At 35.6% G+C, this 19,878-nt stretch overlaps 1 protein-coding gene across 1 annotated transcript; it reads left to right on the top strand.

The window, feature by feature from the left end:
* Positions 1-1,404: 1,404 nt before the first annotated feature.
* LOC129279893 (cysteine sulfinic acid decarboxylase-like) lies at positions 1,405-17,175 on the top strand. The gene is made up of 13 exons (XM_064112267.1): positions 1,405-1,858; positions 5,035-5,183; positions 6,182-6,307; positions 6,802-6,892; positions 7,344-7,450; positions 8,131-8,246; positions 9,227-9,306; positions 9,772-9,826; positions 10,761-11,024; positions 11,668-11,870; positions 12,322-12,373; positions 12,889-12,978; positions 14,423-17,175. Exons 1-13 carry the CDS (start codon positions 1,686-1,688, stop codon positions 14,606-14,608), a joined length of 1,692 nt encoding a protein of 563 aa, XP_063968337.1. The 5' UTR covers positions 1,405-1,685; the 3' UTR covers positions 14,609-17,175.
* The last annotated feature ends 2,703 nt before the right edge of the window (positions 17,176-19,878 follow it).

Here is a 19,878-nt window from a genome sequence, read left to right as displayed (position 1 = left end):
AAAATGGAAACGCATCATTTACACATGTATGAAAAAATGAAAATAATTATGATTTCAACATAATATAAGAAAAAGGAAAGTGGGGCTGTAATATTATTAGCCTACACTCTAAAAAAAAGTTTTCACAATATTGGGTTATTTGGGAACGTGCATGTTGTTGGGTAAAAAGATACCCAATATTTGGTAAATTTTACGCAATGTTGCGTTGAAATAGCCCAATATGGGGTAAAAAAATACCCAGCAAACATGCATGTTCCCTTTTTACTCAATATTGGGTTAAATTTTACTCAGTGTTTTTAGAGTGTACCTAATGAATATTCATGAAGATATGCATATACTGTTTTCACAAAACATTGATAAACTTTAATATTCAATTACTTTGTTATTTGTCAACTGATTTTGATGAAATTTTTAGTATTCTGCTTAGTGAATTTTATTCCATTTTCAGCCCGGAACATCCCATTAATCCGTGGTCCAAACATATGATGTAAATCAAATATTTGTTAAAGGTCAAGCCTACCCCAGAAAAAAAATATTGATTTGAATAAATATAGAAAAATCAAACTTGCTTATTGCTGGAATTTAAGAAATTTATTATATTTTAAAGTTTCGCTTAATTTGATGCACAACTGGGTGATATTCAAATGAGATAGTCGACTTTACATATTGTTTTTATTGTTTGAATCATACCATATTTCATTTTATACAGATTTGATATTTCAACATGTTCAAGGAGGAATTAATCTGTTTCACTTGACAATGAGGAGAACATTATGATATTTCATATAACAAAATACAAAATAGTGAGTGGGTGATGTCTTCAGTCTCCTCGTTTGCATTCTTACGATGCAGGATGTGCATATAACTGTTTTGTGACTAATCAAGCGAAAATTTGAAATGTCATAACTTTCTTATTTTACATCCGAATTTGATGACATTTTCAGTGTTACGCTCGTTGGACTTTTCTCTTTTTATAAAAGTCTACTTTTGTTGGTGTAGACTTGATCTTTAATATTATAGAGGATCCTTCGCTTTCCTCACTGAGGAGTAAGCGTGGATAATTTGAGGATCTTAATAAACATTTTGATTGGCAAAAACAACAACATAAACCGAAGGGAAACAAATCACGAACAAATATCACCACACATATCAACGAGAGGAAGGGGGTGTGCGCATTTTTTTTTTTTTTTTTTTTTTTTAATGAAAATGAAAAAAAAAATTAAAAAGAAATGAAATGAAATCATCCCTTCCCCTTTCCGTTTTCGCCAGTGAATCATGTCAATTTCTCTTTAAAATAATTGCTTAATCCTTCTTTTTTGTTACTCAAACACAAATAGCCATATAGGCTCTATCCATTGTTTAATTTGGACTTTGTATTGAAGGGAAATTTGCTGTTGACATTTTGAGAATAGGCCTACAGCCCTAGGCAAGTCATATTGCATAGACGATACAAATTTGATATGATGTATCATCAGTATTATCCGATGCCTATAGCTGTCACCCTGTCAATCATATGATACGCCTACCTTTAATTTATACGGGAACAAATTGTTATCCAGGAAGCTCTTCTGAGGACAGGCTGCGTTTGATCGAAAGCTTGATCTAACTTTTGGGATAATACTGACCTTTGTACTATCGTTCTTTGTGAGAAACGGGTTCGGTTGAAACGTCTATAAAACTAAGCAATGGCCTCGCTGTCACGGCTCGTGCGCTCCCTGTCCGCTGAACCATATATAGCCGGTGTCGTGACAGCTTCGTATTCTACAGCATTCGCCTCTTCGCAGCGAAAGGCAGTGAAATCGCAAGGACCTGGAAAGGGAGCTCCGCATTCGGAACGCCGTGTAAGATTCCAGTCACAGTGAGTATTATGCTGTTTGATCGCGTAATGGTCCATGTTTCATTTAAAGGGATGGTCCGGGCTGAAAATATTTATATCCTGATACATAGAGTAGAATTCACTGAGCAAAATGCCGTAAACTTCATCAAAATCGGATAACAAATAATAAAGTTATTGAAGTTTAAAGTTTAGCAATATTTTGTGAAAACAGTTGTCATGAATATTCATTAGGAGGGCTGATGATGTCACATCCCCACTTTTCGTTTTCTTATGTTATTACATAAAATAATATTTTTTTCATTATTTCATACTTGTGTGAATAATATGTCTCCCTTATACTGAAATAAGTTACACCAATAAATATATAATGCACTAAATCAGTTGTCTATCCAATTTTTCTAGTTCTTGGAGGAAAAAATTTGAATAAACCTAATTTCATATAATAAAATACAAAAGAACAAGTGGAGATGTGACATCATCAGCCCACCTAATGAATATTCATGACGACTGTTTTCACAAAATATTGCTAAACTTTAAAATTTAATTACTTTGTTATTTATTATCCGATTTTGATGAAATTTTCGGCATTTTCTTCAGCAACGCCCCCTTCCGATCCCGTACGTTGTAGACTTTTTTATGAAAATGAAAACAAAAAATGAAAAAGAAATGAAATGAAATCATCCACGACAGATTATTCCCTTCCCCTTTCCGTTTTCGCCAGTGATCATGTCAATTTCTCTTTGAAATAATTGCTTAATCCTTCTTTTTTGTTAATACTCAAACACAAATAGCCATATAGGCTCTATTCATTGTTTAATTTGGACTTTGTATTGAAGGGAAATTTGCTGTAAACCTAATTTCATATAATAAAATACAAAAGAACAAGTGGAGATGTGACATCATCAGCCCACCTAATGAATATTCATGACGACTGTTTTCACAAAATATTGCTAAACTTTAAAAGTTAATTACTTTGTTATTTATTATCCAATTTTGATGAAATTTTCGGCATTTTCTTTGCTCAGTGAATTCTACTCTATTCATTAAGCTATAAATACTTTCAGCCCGGACCATCCCTTTAATGCATTTACCTTTAAAAGAAACTAGGTAACTTGTAATTCATTACTGACCCGGTCCTATATTTGGGAAACATATACACTATGGCATGGCTGGTAAAAGAGATACTAGTATATTTCTAACCCGAATTAAATATCGAAACGCTTGATCTGATCAGCTGAAATTGATAGTCTAAACAGGTCATTGTGTATATAGTGTTAGTTCTCTATACAATCCGGTAAATTGTGAAGGGGTGGGACGGAGGGGGGGGGGGTACTAGCTATTTTACAATCGAGTATTTGTTAGCTGATGCTACCCTTTAAAAATTATTTTAAAGGGGTGTGTATAAACTTGACACATCTTCAGCAACGCCCCCTTCCGATCCCGTACGTTGTAGACTTTTTTAATAAAATGAAACAAACACATGAACCATATGCGATTCGATCTGTCTATATACTTTTTTCGCAGCTAGTCTCGGTTGGAAAAATGAACCATGATAAGTTGAATAGATAGAGTAAACGAACAAAAAATTGTATTTAAAAAAAAACGTGCTGAATATTTGTTTTCTCTCATTTTTGTTAAAACCTATCATATTTCGTCCAAACTTTTATTTTTGTTTCATATTATTTTTGGGTTTTTAAATATTGTTTTTCTTCGTTTGAGGAGATGTATTGCCCTTATAGCAAAACGGCTTGCTTTAAATGTTGCAGATTGAATAGTAGATTGAATAGTAGTAGAAGTTGTTCATGCCGTTGTTATATTAGTTTCAATTGGTATACATTGGCGGATCCAGTAAGGGGCCGAGGTTGCCGCCCCTCCCCTCTTCATGGGCGCGAACAAAATTGGAATAAGAAAAAAAGCATGAAGCAAAAGGAGAGCTTTTGGGAAGAAATAAGAGAAAATAGGAAGGAAAGAGTTGACAAATCACATTTAAGATCTCGCCCTGTGCTCAAATTTTGTGTTCAATTAGATGTTTATGTATTAACGTATACCGTTTTTAAGTTAAAGGACTAGTCCACCCCAACAGAGAGTGGATTTGTACAGAAAAAATAGAAAAATCAAACAAGCATAAAACTGAAAATTTCATCAAAACCGGATGTAAAATAAGAAAGTTATGGCATTTTAAAATTTCGCTTAATTTCATCAAAACCGGATGTAAAATAAGAAAGTTATGGCATTTTAAAATTTCGCTTAATTTCACAAAACAGTTATATGCACATCCTGGTGGGTGTGCAAAAGGAGACTGATGATGTCATCCACTCACTATTTCTTTTGTATTTTATTATATGAAATGTGAAATATTCTAATTTTCTCCTCATTGCCAAGTGAAATAACGATTAATTTTTCCTGGTACATGTGGAATTAGCAGTGTTTAATACTATATGGTTCAGTCAAGTTGGTCCTTATATTGTCAAATCTGTAAAAGTGAAATATTGTATAATTCAAACAATAAGAAAACAAAAGAAATAGCGAGTGAGGGACATCATCGACTGTCTCATTTGCATGTCACTGAGTTGTGCATATCACTGTTTTGTGAAAAATAAGCGACAAATTAAAATGTCATAACTTTCCTCTTTTACATCCGATTTTGATGAAATTTTCAGCCTTGTACTAATTTGATTTTTATCTATTTATTTATATCAACATTTCTGGGGTGAACTTGACCTTTAATTAACAACAAATAGTTCAGATCAGTCGCGTTTTGCGCCTTATTATTATTATTATTATAAGTGAGATACGTATCATGTCCATGAGTATAGGTAACAAACAAAAGAATAAAACAAATCAAATCGAGCGAGCTAGCATGCACTCGCTTTGTCCGTTAATTGAGCCTAATAGGACTATACATTTACAGTGAAACAATGGACGTGATACCAATACATATTAGATCGCGCTTCGCGCTCGCATCTTGTTCCAGGCAACAAACTCTGCCGTTTTATGGTCAGTGCGTAAAATAATCCGCTTGCGACCGCATCATTTGTAAAGGAAGGTTTATATATTGTAATACCCCTAATTAAGTCTTTAACACGCCCCTTTTCGTATCATATATATATATATATATATATATATATATAAATATATATATATATATATATATATATATATATACACACACTGATATTTTTTCACTTGTTTTAAAGGTTTTCTCGAAGCGCCAGGATGGCGGAGATCGAGCACGCTGGTACCATGATGACGTCATCAAGGGAGTCGGAAAAGGAATTCCTCAGGAAAGTCTTTGAGCTGATTCTGAAAGAAGGAGTGGAGAAGCAACTGAATGGCGATTGTAAAGGTATGTTAGAGCCCCGTCTTATATACCAAAGACTCGCGAATGATCCGCAACTGTGGAAAGCTATATAGCAATGCCAACATCTATAGAGTGCGTGTTTGTTCAAAATTATGATTATACTCATACATTTGCCGCTGGCTTGGTATTCGACGGTCTCCCTTTTGTTTAGAAAGGATATTTCAAATTTCTAGTCGGAAAAAAGAATGGCAATTAAGGATTTCTATATAGTCAATGTTAATCGGATCAATCGCCACTCTTTGTGTCCAAGAAAACTTTAATTTTATCTTTCTTCTCCTTTTCCAAAATCTTATTTCTTGCCCTTCCCTTTTACGGTTAGAGACGAAATCAGTTTCATTGGGCACTTTTTGGCCCCCCAAACTAGAAAAAAAATATGAACAATAATGGTTAATGGGTTATTTTTAAAAAGCTGTGGCATATGGAAAGATCAAGTCGGAGTTTTAACGGCAAATCGAGAGGATTATGATACTGAAACAGTATAATAAGATTTTCGGAGGAAGGGGGTGTATATTTTTACTAGGAATCGTTTTATTTTTTATTTTACAGCAAGCAATCTGTGCCCTCTTTTTTCCATCAAAATATTGATTTTCCATTTCTCTTTTTTTATATTTCGACACCGATGTACATGTATTCCAAAAGTCGTACTGCTTGCATGGTAATAAGCCCTATTCTAATGCCTTTTTTTTCGTCATGGTCAATCATTCTAAAATAGGCCTATGTAACCCTGACCATTTCATGGGATAAGTTTTATAAATATTTGCAAGCAAGCGAGCGATTTTTTACAGATAAAAATGCAATTTTTTGTGAAAAATATTTATAGCATTATAAAATTATTGGATTAAAAAATGCCTTATTGGTGGGGGTCTAGTAAATCCAGTCCCTCTTCTACCTACCTGTGTACGCCAGTTTTTGGTTGTTGATTTTTGTTTTTACAGACTTTTCTTGATTTCTCTTGTCTTTTTTTTATTTGTTCTTGACAAAAGTTGTGAATTTCAAGCATCCTGATGAACTGTTCAAAACGTTCGACTTCAAGATCCAAGATGACCCAGAGACAACTGAACGGCTGTTAGAACTTTGTCAAGATACATATGACTACAGTGTGAAAACGGGTAAGAATACGCATGATAATGAAATCGATAGCGCATAACGTTTTTGTTTTGTTTTCGTGTAGGGCTACTGCCTGGCTACTACAATTAAATTTAGTTTTGTTTTGAATTCATTTTTAGTGATTTTTTAATTGTTTGTCAGCGTTTTGAACTTTTAAAACATCTTTTAAATAGTAACTATTTAAAAGGTCAAGCATATGCCCTTTGATTAAATCCAGATTTGCAATTGATTTGCGTTTAATGACAACTCAGTTTTCTTGTAACGCCTATTAATACGAAAACCATGAATAGACTTGAATTAATTTTGATACATGTAATTACCCTTGATTTCCAAGTGAACTTAAGTTTCTGATAACGCACCTTCCTTCTCTACAGTTCCTCTCTCGAGTTTTTAGTGGCTATTTACCAACTAGAATCAATTTTATGTCAGAATTAATGAAAAGAAACCTCGAACTTTGAACTTTCATCCTTGATCTTTGCGTGCCACACAAACACAGGTCATCCACAATTCTTCAACACAAACTTCAACGGTCAGGATACGTTTGGTCTGGCTGGAGCCATGATCTCAGACTCACTCAATACATCTCAGTAAGGTTGAACAAATGAATAAATAATATCCTTCTTGTTGTTTTTCTTACAATCTTTCTTTCTGTCGTTCTTTCCTTCCTTCCTTCTTTCTTTCTTTTTTTTTTAAGTAATAATTCATAATTTTGGCCACATAAAATATTCTTATTTTTTGTATTATTTGTTTTAATAATCTATCTTTTTCAGTGAAATAAGTTTTAATCATGGGGGGAGGCTGTCCACGGAGGATGATTGTTTTTTACCGGGGTGCTGAGCATTGTTACAACCCCCCCCCCCCCCCGCCGTGACAGTCCTCCAGGGGAGGGGGTGGTTACACTGAACGAACAAAGGGGATATAAGATGGTGCTTCAATCTATATCATTATTGATATGGGAAGTCATGTATTTTATTTCTACCACGCTTCGCTTCAAATGAAAGGCAATTGATCTTCTGTTTGAATTCATCTGCTTTCCAGGTATACCTATGACAATGCTCCTGTCTTCACATTAATGGAACACGAGGTGTTGGGAAAAATCAGGGATCTTTGTGGGTTTGAGTCTGGAGATGGAATACTCACTCCTGGTAAGCCCCCCCCCCCCCTCATAATTACGAATGATGCCTTCTAAGTGGAAGAGGAGGGCCTGCCCCTTGATGCACTTTAAGGTGGTAAAATATACAAAAAATAAGTTCAAGGGGAATTGCATCCTTGGAAGTTAAACTTAATCGAACAACCAATTAGCATTGAATAATAAAATGGGCACAATTTTAGCGCTTGTCCGCCTCTTAGATTCCCCACTTATAACAATGATGGTGATAATAGAATTTAAAAATGGCAGAACATGCTTCATTGACGTAATAAGGACCCAATATTAAAGTTAAGGTACACAAGGGCTATTCATTTCCCTGTCACATAATGCCATCGGGCAATATAATCTTTCAACTTTCTTCTCACAATTTTTAAACATATTTTAAGTGCACTCCTTTTTTTATATTGCCATTTATTTATTGATCAATTTGTTTATTTATTCATTTGTTTATTTATTTATCAATTTTTTTATTTTTTTATTCAAATATTTATTTATTTGTTTCTTCATTTATCTATTTATTTGTCATTTTAGTTTTTTTTTTTTTTGCCAGAATAAACAAAATGGATCCGTTGTGAGTTCCTCAGTCGCCCCTCCCATTCCCGCCCCAATTATGAATCAAGGATTCACTACTGAATATATTAATTTGATTTCTTCTTCTCGTCTATGTTTTGTCAGGCGGTACGCTTGCAAACCTCTTCGCAGTTAATCTTGCCAGATATCGAATCAACCCTAACTTCAGAAAACAAGGAATATATGGCTCACAACCTATGAAGATATTTGTATCAGATCAGGTATGAGCTGTTTTTTCTTTGTTTGTTTGTTTGTTTTGTTGATTTATTTATCATGTAAATCATTCTTGTCTATATTATATCGTTTTACTCACATACATGTAAAACGTTAAAAATGAATGCTCTTTTTGATTGCTCATGAATAAAGAATTATGTAGTAGGCAGTGTAAGGGTGCCTTTCATTTTTTCTGCTTCATTTATGACGTTGTTAAATATATACTTTAGAAAAATTAGGGGCTTTAAAAATAAGAATTGAACCTTCAGTACAAGCTGACAAATTTCTGAAGGCTAGTTATTTAGTATGCAATAAATTAAAGGCATGCCAAGAAGCATCATTAAAGTGATGACATCCCCAAGTCTCTATCTTTAACACGACAGGAGATCAAATAGCAAAATATCACAATTTCTTGCGAATATGATGAATAATGTGCAAAGTCCGTTATTGGTGTTTTTTCATGACAGCGGTTATGTATTGTTCACTAATGTATTGTTCACTATTATTTGTAACCCCAACTTGGCCTATTTTGTGAGCTTAAAGGTCCGGGGGTCAAAGATCTCGGCCGCGGATCGCACGATTGTTGCACGAAACTTTCGTGCAGCGGATATATCGCGAAAAATGTCGCGGGGGGGGGGGGGGGGGGGGGCTCCCCGGTAAGTTAGGGTTAATATTATTATCATTAGTAGTAGTAGTAGTAGTATTAGAAGTAGTAGTATTGTTATTATTATTGTTATTATTATTATTATCATTATCATTATTATCATTATTTATTTTCATCATTATTTATTATCATTATTATTATTATTATTGTCGCTATTATTATCATTATTATTATTCATTTATACATGTATATTTATGTATTTATTTATTTATCTATCCAGGTATTATCATGTTTTTTATTCCAACGGGGGTGTAAATTTCTGACTGCGTCCCATTTCAACAAACTTAACACAATTTTCTTGTCCCCCCCCCCCCCCCATTATAGAGCCACTACTCATTCGTGAAGGGTGCCGTTTTCATGGGCATTGGAACGGATAACCTGGTAGTTATTCCAACAGATGACAGGTTTGTGAAAGCTTATTTTCAAAGTCTAAGGTTGAGTGTCATTCCACCGGACCCACCCCCATCCCTTCCATAAAATTGAACAGGGCGAACCATGCAGTGCCATAATGCATTATAGGAATTGGCAGGGACAAAGAAAACATCTTTTTTAATGAAGAAAGAAAGAAACAAATAAACAGACAGAGAAAACAGTCGAGAAAGAAATTAAGTAAGTAATAAGAGACTCTTTTTTTCTAAAGAACGTGGGGCAAATATATGAATCGGCAAGGGGGAAATGCCAGAAAGGGCAAATAAAAGACAGAAAACTAATGTTTACAGAAGAATACTAGAGAAATGCAGAAATCTTAATGATCAGTAAGCATGGTAAGTGTTACTAACAAGTAGGCCTGCTATTGTCTGTCATTAGCATTGTTTCATGTATTCGGTTCAAATATGACAGGCAGTAAAGATGTCAATTTTCTTTTATAGGGGGAAGATGATTCCTGAGAAACTGGAAGAAGCCATAATATCCGTTAAGGAACAGGTATGGAAAAAATCTATTACGAACTCTGCTGATGAAAAGATTTTTCTCCTCCACCTCCCTCTCCTTCTCCTTCTTCTTCTTCATCTTCTTCTTCGTCTTCATCTTCTTCTTCTCCTTTATCTTCTTCTCCTTCTTCTTCTTCTTCTTCATCTTCTTCTACTTCTTTTACTTCTTTTTTTTCTTGGCCTATCCGTTTAATAAGCTATGCATATGTCGACACGCCGAGGCCATGCATGGCCTGACTAATCAAGGCTACAAACTTCAGACCAGAAAGCAAAGGTCAAGGTCTTCAGAAGTCCATGGACTTAGGTAAAGGCAAGGGACTCAGAGACTCCAATGTCAAGGCCAGCATGGCTAAGGACTAGATGTCAGACATGGCAGAGAGAACGACAGGGCCAAGGTCACATTATTACAAGGCCAGGATCGGGGACCGAAACACAGCAAATCAACACTATTCCAGAACATGGTCAGGTTTATGTACTTGATACCTTCTTATTTCTGAAATATTTCCTGGATCCATCTGAGGTCCAAGGGAATGACTTCAGGACCCCAAGATTAGGCATATGACTTAACACCCGAGAGCAAGGAAAATGCAAAGGCTAGGCCAGACAAGAGGAGCGCAGTCCTGCTACTTACTATAATCCTTACGGCGCTAGACAATCGACCCTGTGGCCATACTTAATTCGTATCTTAATATTAAATAGCCTAAATCTAATTATCGCTTCATCTGATTGAAAATATCAGAAACCAATGCTTTGATATGTCTTCAGAAATATTCGACTGACCGAAAGGCGGGTCACCGAGGTAGATTTGTTTTTCTTGTCTAATATTGAACTCAATTGTTTTAATACTGTTGCTTGTAGGCCCAAATGGGTAGACCCACCTATGTCATTTGATGCCCTGTGAAACATTATTAGTCCATCTTATTTTCAAGGGCCACATTCCATTGATGGTGGTAGCAACATGCGGTTCAACGGTCCTCGCGTGCTACGATCCCCTGGAAGCCATGGCTGACATATGCCAAAGACACGGGGACATCTGGCTACATGTGGATGCTGCATGGGGTGGAGGAGCCTTGATGACCCGGAAGTACAAGCATCTGATCAAAGGGATCCATCGGGTCAATTCGATGACTTGGTGTCTCCACAAGATGATGGGCGTGCCTTTCCAGTGCACGTCTTTCGTCACTAATGGCAATGTAAGAGATTTTATTTTAGTATGTGATTATCCTTCAAAACATTACAATGCCATTAAGAATAAGAACCCCCCCCCCCTCTTTCTTCAACATCTCTCTCTCTCTCGCTTCCATATATCCCTCTCCGAGCTCGGACCGCGGCACCTTAGGGTTTGTGGGAAGTGTTGGAGAAGACAATGCCGTATAAACACAAGATCGTATCTTATTTTACTATCATGTTGATGATGGAATACAAGAAAAAAAATCAATAGACACAAAATATTCAAATCAACTTTGAATGAATGGATTATTATTGTCGACATTTCATTAAGTTTCAAAGGGTAAAATTATTTCAATAATTATGATTCTCTACTTTTTCTGTTTACTCTCCCACCACTTCTCCCATTCAGACCTGCGCAATAAAAAAGTTTTAATGAAGCCCCCCCCCCCCCCAAGCTCCATGTATTTAGACTCCTCCTTGCATATTTCGCTTGTGACTGTAGTCTTTTGTATTTCATACTCCAAAAATATTTGTGTTTTGATGCCATGACAATCTAATATGTATTGTAATTGCTTGTATTATATGCATTCTTGTAAATTTTTATTTTTATTTGAAAATCAATACAAAAACAATGTGGCAACCGCCGCGTGATCTTTTCACTTGCAGAAGGACCTAATGACTAAATGCCACGCTGCGAATGCCGAGTATCTGTTCCAGCCTGACAAATTCTATGATGTCTCTTATGACACTGGTGATAAGACCCTACAGTGTGGCCGGAAAGTGGATATCTTCAAACTATGGCTGATGTGGAAGGCAAAAGGCAACAAGGGCTTTGATGCAGAGACTACTCACAAATTCGATATGGCCAGGTAGTCTTTGTCTTTTCCCGTGGGTGTGGGTGTCAGTGTTTTTGTTTGTTTTTCATGGGGGCATTGAGCAATTGTAATAATGTGGTGAAATTAATGGTCCAAACAAAACGAGGAAAGACTCCTCAAATAATATTCCTCTGTCTATCCATAGATTCTAAACAATGTTTGCATCATTGTATCTATATATCTATGTATGCATCTCTACACCGTTCTATTCCCTTTCCTATTTCCTTCCAGTGATGTATATAGAGTATGATAATGTTATATTCATTTATGTCATGTCTGTAGTATAAAAAAAGCATCAAGATCTAAGAAAAATTGCTATTATTTTGAGAATCGTGTATTTGTTATGAGAAGTGACGGAGATGTCAACATCGATCATTTACCTCCTTTGCAATGGTCAAATTAATTAAAGATAAATTCACGTTCTCGAATTTCTTTCACTGAACAGAAACTTAGCAGAACTAATCAAAAATACTGAGGGATTTCAACTTGTTCAAGAGGCAAGTACTTACTGAAATAAATTCTTCCCCGTGTAAAATATTTGCAAAGCAGTACACGATCACTACAGTACTAAATGGACAATTTACATCAAAAGTGTGGTGATTTGGCAACACGATTAGTGCTAGCACCTACACTTATTTTGGTACAAGGGATTTTCTGTCAACCCCCTCGTTTGACCCCTCCCCCTTCTAGGCTTTTTATGAAACTGAAACGCAATTACAGATATTTCACATATTATGCAGTTGTAAATTATAACGACATATTAGTACCTGATGATTATTGCTATGTTTTGAATGATTATTATATTAAAAATGTTAATTTATCAATGTAACTTTTTGTTTGATAATTTGTAAATATTGTTAACTTTATTTGATTGTAATCCTTCATGCTCGGATTTGAAATCAATCAAATAAACTTGAAACTTGACCCCATAAACTCATGAAATCGCTTTAATCGGTTTGCCGATGACTGATCTTGTTTTAAGAAGAAAAAAAAAATTCCCTTCTCGTTTTAGCCTGAATGTACAAATGTGGGTTTCTGGTACATCCCTCCATGTCTCAGAGGTCAGGAACAAAATGAAGATTACTTCCGGCGTCTGAACAAGGTAAAGAAATTTTACCGCCTATATAAAGACCCAGTACTCAATCACTTGGTCTACTTTTCATTCAGTCACTTACTTACTTACTTACTTACTTACTTACTTACTTACTTACTTACTTACTTACTTACTCGCTTACTTATTTACTTACTTGCTTACTTTCGTACTTACTTACTTACTTACTTACTTACTTACTTAGTTTTACTTTTATCCAACGATGCTTGTAGGACTATGCCTGTTCATCGGTCCTAGGGAATAAACCGTATGCTCCACACTATCAGTTTCAATTAGTTGCACGTGGCAAGTAGTTACATGTGGCAAGATATAAAATCCATTACTCAAAGTCGTACACAAAAGCAATTTCCACTTCGTCTGCTAATTGGGAGTTCACCCTGACGAAAAGTTTGTTGTTAAAATACCAGAAAAAATATTGGTGAAATTTTAAAGAAAATCCATCACGAAAGCTATTTGAATTTCAAGGTTGTGACGTCATATACGAGCAGCTGCCCCATATGCATGCTATGTAATATAAATGCATAATTTCTATTTTTTTAGTGGTTCGTGGTAACCAAAGTATTTCCTCTTTCAGGTGCGGGGGTGAAATAACTTACCTGTTGATAAAATAAAGGTACAATAAAACCCGTTTTCATGTTTTTTTTTAAAAATGAAATTTCATTGATATTTTTAATTCACGATACATGGGAAGCTGCTCCCATATGACGTCACAAATTAAAAAAATCTAATAACTTCTTAAATCTTGGATAGATTTCTCGAACCTTCACCAACATTTTTTTATTGTTTCATTCTGTTATTTTTACAACAAACTTTTGTCAGGGTAACTTTCATATTTTGTTCATAAACAGTATATCTAACCATTATAGACCTAAGGGTTTTAGGCAAAGTTGACATTACGTCAAATTGGTATAGACATTACCAAAAATGGTAAAAAATAATAATGATGATCATGATCATGATGATGATGATGATAACGATGATGATCATGATGATCAGGACTATAATGATAGTAATAATAATAATAACAGTAATAATGATAATAATAATGACAACAATAATAACAATAGACCTATACACTCATTTTGGGTGAAAATGCTCCATAAGGGTAATTATGTGTCCGACCAACATTGGGCATTTCTTTTGGGTGTTTTTACTTATCCAGTGTGATGAAAATTTTGCCCATTCTAAAGTAAATTGCTGCTGATTTTGTTTTACCTTACTGGACAATATGCTTCCCGCATTGGGTAAAATATTCCCACAAATTGATTGGACACATAATTACCCTCATGCTGGTTAAAATTTTACCCAATTTTTCTTTACAGTGTAGGACCTTCTAATTTAATCCTAACCACACTGCAATTAATTCAAACAACTACGAATCTGCGGGGTCATTGTACCTTTTTTGCTTATTTATTCGTTCATTTATTATTTTCAGGTTGCCCCTATCATCAAGCGAGAGATGACACTGGCGGGTTCTCTCCTCCTAACGTTCCAGCCCAACGAAATCAAGTCGCATGTCAACTTCTTCAAGGTCGGCATAGGAAGTGCCCGCGTCAAAGACGAAAACATCGCTTTTATTCTGGATGAAGTCGAAAGGCTGGGGAAAGATATTGAAGTGTAAACCACCCTCTTAAATCATGTAGATTAAAAAAATCTTCTTAATCATTTTGAGACTTGTATTTTTGTATTGAAAACCAACAATTAATACACTGCCGCTGGTTTTATGTTTAGGTATTATGACAGGAAAAGTTTCTGGTCTTAGAATATAGAAGTCCGGTGGAGGGCGGGCACAAATATAGGTATAAGTTTCGGAATTAAATCCTTAATCTTTGGTACTTTCATTGATGTTTTTACAAGAAAGACCAGTATTAACATGAAGATAAAATGTTCAAGTCTTGTAATTCTACACTGCATAAACTCCGGTGTTGATTTAACACCAGCCCGGAAGCTATATAATTATGTCCACACCAGAGAAGTATTTAAATAACACCAGTTTGGAATCAAACCGATGCAGTTTTAATACTAATTGGTGTTGTACAAACACCTATATGGTGTTAGACCAAAACGAAACTGATGTTGTTTAACACTTCTCTGGTGTGGACATATATAGATTCCGGGCTGGTGTTAGATTAACACCAGAGTTTTTGCAGTGTATATCAATCTGTTTTAAAGTACACATGATGAAATTCGAATAGTGGGCCTATTTTAATTAGATACGACGATGCAAGACTATTACTACCTGCTTTACAAATTATGTGATAAGTAAAGAGAATGAATGAAAATAATTCATACAGGTTCAATATATAGCAATGTAACAAAACAGCCCATTATACATGTTAGAAGTAAAACATTTTTTTTTCAAATAAATTATGTAAATGTGACTGAAATATATAACTTTAGTGATTATTATTTTTCTTCTTTACTTGTCAAGTCCATCCAAGAACAATGTTGATTCGAAAAATCAAACAAATATAACGCTAAAAAGTTCATCAAAATCGAATGTACAATAAGAAAGTTATGACATTTTAATGAGTCGCTTACTTTTCACAAACCAGTTATATATGCACAACTTGGTGATATTCAAATGAGAAAGTCGAAGATGTCCTCACCACTTCTTTTTATTTTTCATTTTTATTTTTTTACAGTTTTAACTATAAAAGAGTTATACAATATTTCAATTCTACATGTTCAGGGAGGAATACAACTTTTTAACATGACAATATGTCATATGAGAGATTACAACAGAAAAAAAGTGAGTGGGTGATGTCATCAGTCCCCTCATTTACATACCGACTAGGATGTGAACAATTTTATTTTTTAAATCAGCGAAACTCTGAAATGTCATAACTTTCTTATTTTACTTCCGATTTTGATGAAATTTACAATGTTATTCTTGTTTGATGTTTCTCTATTTTATTCAAATCAACTTTTCGTTTGGGTTGACTTATCTTGTACATAATCAGTGGCGTAACTACGGGGGAGGGGGCATGGAGGCACGTGCATCCACCCCCACCCCTCCCCATCGGCTGCCCCCCCCCCCCCAAAAAAAAAAAAAAAAAAAAAAAAAAAAAACAGGGAAAAGGAAAAAGGAGGGAGAAAGGGAGAGAAACGTAAAGGGAAATAAGAAATTATTGTTCCTTATGTTATATTATATAATAATTATGTTATGTTATAAAACATTTTTAAAAATCATAACTTTATGAAGAAAAAAAATATGCTCAGGGCCTATGTCTTCATTGTTCCTGGTGCTCGTATTGTCTGTTTAACGTGTTCAAGTCAATATACACCAAATATATTTCCTCGCACTTCGAATCATTATTGTTTTATGTCGTGACATATTCTTCTTTTTCATGACTGTTTAAAGTGATTGCCCCATTTTAAGGTCTTAATAAAAAAAATTTCCTTTCCGTGCTTACGTTCGCATTAGTAGATTGGTGAGATATGTCTCCTCTTCATGAATTCTTAAAAGCAGTCCTTAAAATGTCCCTTTTTTCTGACTGCATATCAAAAATTTTCAACTTGCGCTTCGCGCTCGCATCATTTGGTTAGTGAAAAACGCATGGTCTTCGTGAATTTCTACAAACAAGCCTTAAAATGTTCAAATTCAGGTCTGAATTTCCGGCGCGCTCGCAATATTTGATTAGTGAGATGCGTATGTTAATCATGATTACCACAAGTGCTTCATGTGTTTAGATAATTCTAACAAAATAAGCGTTTGACACTCGCATTAGATGACTATAGTGAGATATTAATACTCTTAATGGATTTCTTTTTTTAAAAATGTCCTTAAAATGTCCCTGTTTGGGGTCAATATATACAAAAATTTCAGCTCGCGCTTCGCGCTCGCATTGTTTGTTTAGCGAGACAGATACGTATCATGATTACAAAAATTTGCTATTCTAATGTCCCCTTTTAGGTCTGAATATTATACAATTTCAGCTCGCGCTCGCATTATGACTGTGATCCGTTTAATGGCACTGTCCTTAAAATGCCTCTAGTAGGTCAGTATACCTGGCAACTTCGCGCGCTCACTAAGTGACTCAAAATGTTTGCCTGTGCCCCCCCCCCCCATGCCGTGACCCACGGTACAACACTCACTGTACATAATGATACAATATAATAAATCGGTATTACATAAAGTGAATTAGCTGTATGCAAATAAATCTGATTACTTATTTTAAGAAACAACCACCAAACTCTTTATATCGTTATTTTGTCTCTATTTATTTAATGTTTATTGGCAAAGTGTTTATATGATAGGTTATCACATTAGCCCTACAATAAAGAAACGTAAAGAGGAATATAACAGATAGTGTGAACGATTAAGGAAAGATGCTGACAGGGCGGAGGAATGTATTTTTTTTTTTGAGGGGGGGGGGGCAAAGTAAAAGAGGGGGCACTTATAATGTCAAAAAAAATTTGGATTTTCAGTACAAACATGTATTGTCAACATCAGATTGCGTTTCTGTCTGAAGGAACTGTGTGTTTCGTGGTAATTAAGTTGAGTAAAAAAAAACTTGTTGGGGGTTTGAAAAATTTTGAAATTGAAAGATGTAAACCTTACTTTGTGGTCAATTCTCAGAATTGACTACAATAGGTCATTCTTTCATTTTAAGTTAATTTGTTTGTTGAAAAGATAGTGAACGGCGACACTTCTTTTTATCACTTTAGGAGAACGTTAACTATACAGGTGCGGATGCAGCGGCAAAAACACATTTTCCCCGATCAGCCAATTATTTTTGTTGTTGGTTTTTATTAGGGGTAGTCCTAAGTCCTATAACTAAAGACTTAAGTTTTGAGTGTACCTTAGTTTTATTCTTACAAAATATCATAAGGCCTACATATATGTTGAGATCATAAAGCGCGAGATCAAGCTTTTTGACATTTAATGTATTTAGACATAGAAATAATGAAACTTAAAAATTCTTGGCATTTTTTCATTATCGGGAAAAGATACGTATCTAACTAAAGGAATAAGGAGAGCGTGAAGCAAGAGCTGAAATATTTCATATACTGACCTGAAAGGGCATCTGTTTAAGACGTAGTAAATCGTGAATAGGATGCATATCTCATCCATAAAAAAAATGCTAGCGCAAAGAGCGAACTGAAAATTGCTAATATTCCGACCTGGAAACTGGACATTCTACGCACTTTTTGTAAACATGAAGAAGATTGGTATTTTACCAAACAATTAAAGTGACTGCGAAGCGCGAGCCATATTTTTATTTTATTCATTACCTAAATGTATTAATTCAGAAAAAAGTATTTCATTTTGAAAAAGGGGCACATTTCATCTTGAAAAGGGGCACTTTTCATTTGAAAAGGGCATTATTCGTTTGAAAAGAGGGCATTTTATCCCCTAGGCGAAATGGGGTGGGGGCAAGTGCCCACCCACGAATCCACGGCCCCTGGGTGCGGAGACTGATAGTTTGAGCAGTAAATTAAAATAAGAGGAGTGTGGGGAGAGGATAGCAGATTATGGCCGTACTATGCAGCGTGGGGGGGGGGGACATGAGGCGGATAGGGTGACCGGGAAGGGGAATGGAGAGGGAGGAAACTTAATGGAGAGTGAGTTAAAAGAAGAAGACAGATTGCGAGACATAAGAGAGGAGAGTGACTTGATGGTGGTGGTAGGGAAGAGATCTCGAGGTTTGTGAAAGAGGGGGGGGGGTGTAGAGAAGGGAAGTTCGAACAGTGAGTTAAGATAGAGAGAGAAGGGGTTGGTGATGGGGGGGGGGCAGGGAAGATACGGTGACCTGGGAGAGAAATGGGGAGGGGGGATGCGGAGTGAGGTAAAAGAAGGAGAGATATCATGAAAGTGGGCGATATAGGAAAACGACCTGGTGGTGGTAGTAAGCAAGAGATCTGGATGATAGGCCTTGGGAAAGAAGTGAAGTTTAGGCAATAACTGAAAATGGGAAAGGGAGAGGGAATGGCCAGTGAGGAGAGAGAGAGAGAGGGAGATTGTGAGAGAAAAGAGAGCGACTCGAGGTACGGTAATCAAGAAAGGAATGGGGGTGAGAAAAGAGAGAGGGGGGGGGGGGCAAGGATGAAAATCTCTCCCCAAAGGTAGGGGGACCAGGGACTGGAAAATTTGACAAGCAAAAAAAAGGTTATCACCCCAAATGTAAGGTCATTTCGACCAAAAGAAATTTGATAAGCAAAAAAAAAACGATAGCACCCAAAAAGTATGGTCATCTCGTCAAAAATACATGTTTTATTTCGATTTTGAATGATGTATTTCTTTCTATCATAAAAGGCCAAAAATAGTAGGGGGACATTTGATATTGTGTCCCCCCCCCCCCAACTGTTTTGGGTAGGGGGACGCGTCCCCCTGTGATTTCCGCCCATTGGGGGGATGCAACAGTTGAACCAACAAAGCCGACTACAACAGGTCGGTGGTATGCATAACGTGAAAGCTTTAAAGAGAAAGTTTACCCTGAAGAAAAGTTAGTTGTGAAAATAGCAGAAAAAATCTTTAAAATATTGGTGAAGGTTTGAGGAAAATTTAAGAAAGTTATTAGAATTTTAAGTTTTGGATTTGTGACGTCATGGACGAGCCGCTGCCCCATATGTTATGTCATACAAAATGCATACATTTCAAATGTTTAATGGTATACGCGATGACTTATTCTTGTTAGAAACGGGAGTGGAATGATTTGTGTATTGATAGACTGAAAATAAAGTAAAAAACCCTTTTCAATTTTCTGAGAAAATGCCATTTCATATGTATAGTCCAGGGTTGCTCGCATATGACGTCACAAATCAAACGATAAAAATTTCATTATTTTTTCTGCTATTTTTTAAAATGAACTTTTGCTAGGGTGAACTTCCCCTTTAAATCGGTCAGGAGTTGGTTTCGCCTGTAAGACTGTAGCAAAAAAAGAAAGA

The sequence above is a fragment of the Lytechinus pictus genome, chromosome 17 (genome assembly GCF_037042905.1).
Source record: "Lytechinus pictus isolate F3 Inbred chromosome 17, Lp3.0, whole genome shotgun sequence".
Taxonomy (NCBI): domain Eukaryota; kingdom Metazoa; phylum Echinodermata; class Echinoidea; order Temnopleuroida; family Toxopneustidae; genus Lytechinus; species Lytechinus pictus.
This window is presented reverse-complemented; position numbering and strand designations above follow the sequence as displayed.

Excerpts from the sequence above, each read along its gene's own strand:
- LOC129279893 (XM_064112267.1), top strand. The coding sequence starts at position 1,686 with ATGGCCTCGCTGTCACGGCTCGTGCGCTCCCTGTCCGCTGAACCATAT. Across the intron at positions 5,184-6,181 it reads ACTGAATGGCGATTGTAAAG|TTGTGAATTTCAAGCATCCT; the intron begins GTATGTTAGAGC and ends TCTTGACAAAAG. Across the intron at positions 11,025-11,667 it reads CTTTCGTCACTAATGGCAAT|AAGGACCTAATGACTAAATG; the intron begins GTAAGAGATTTT and ends TTTCACTTGCAG.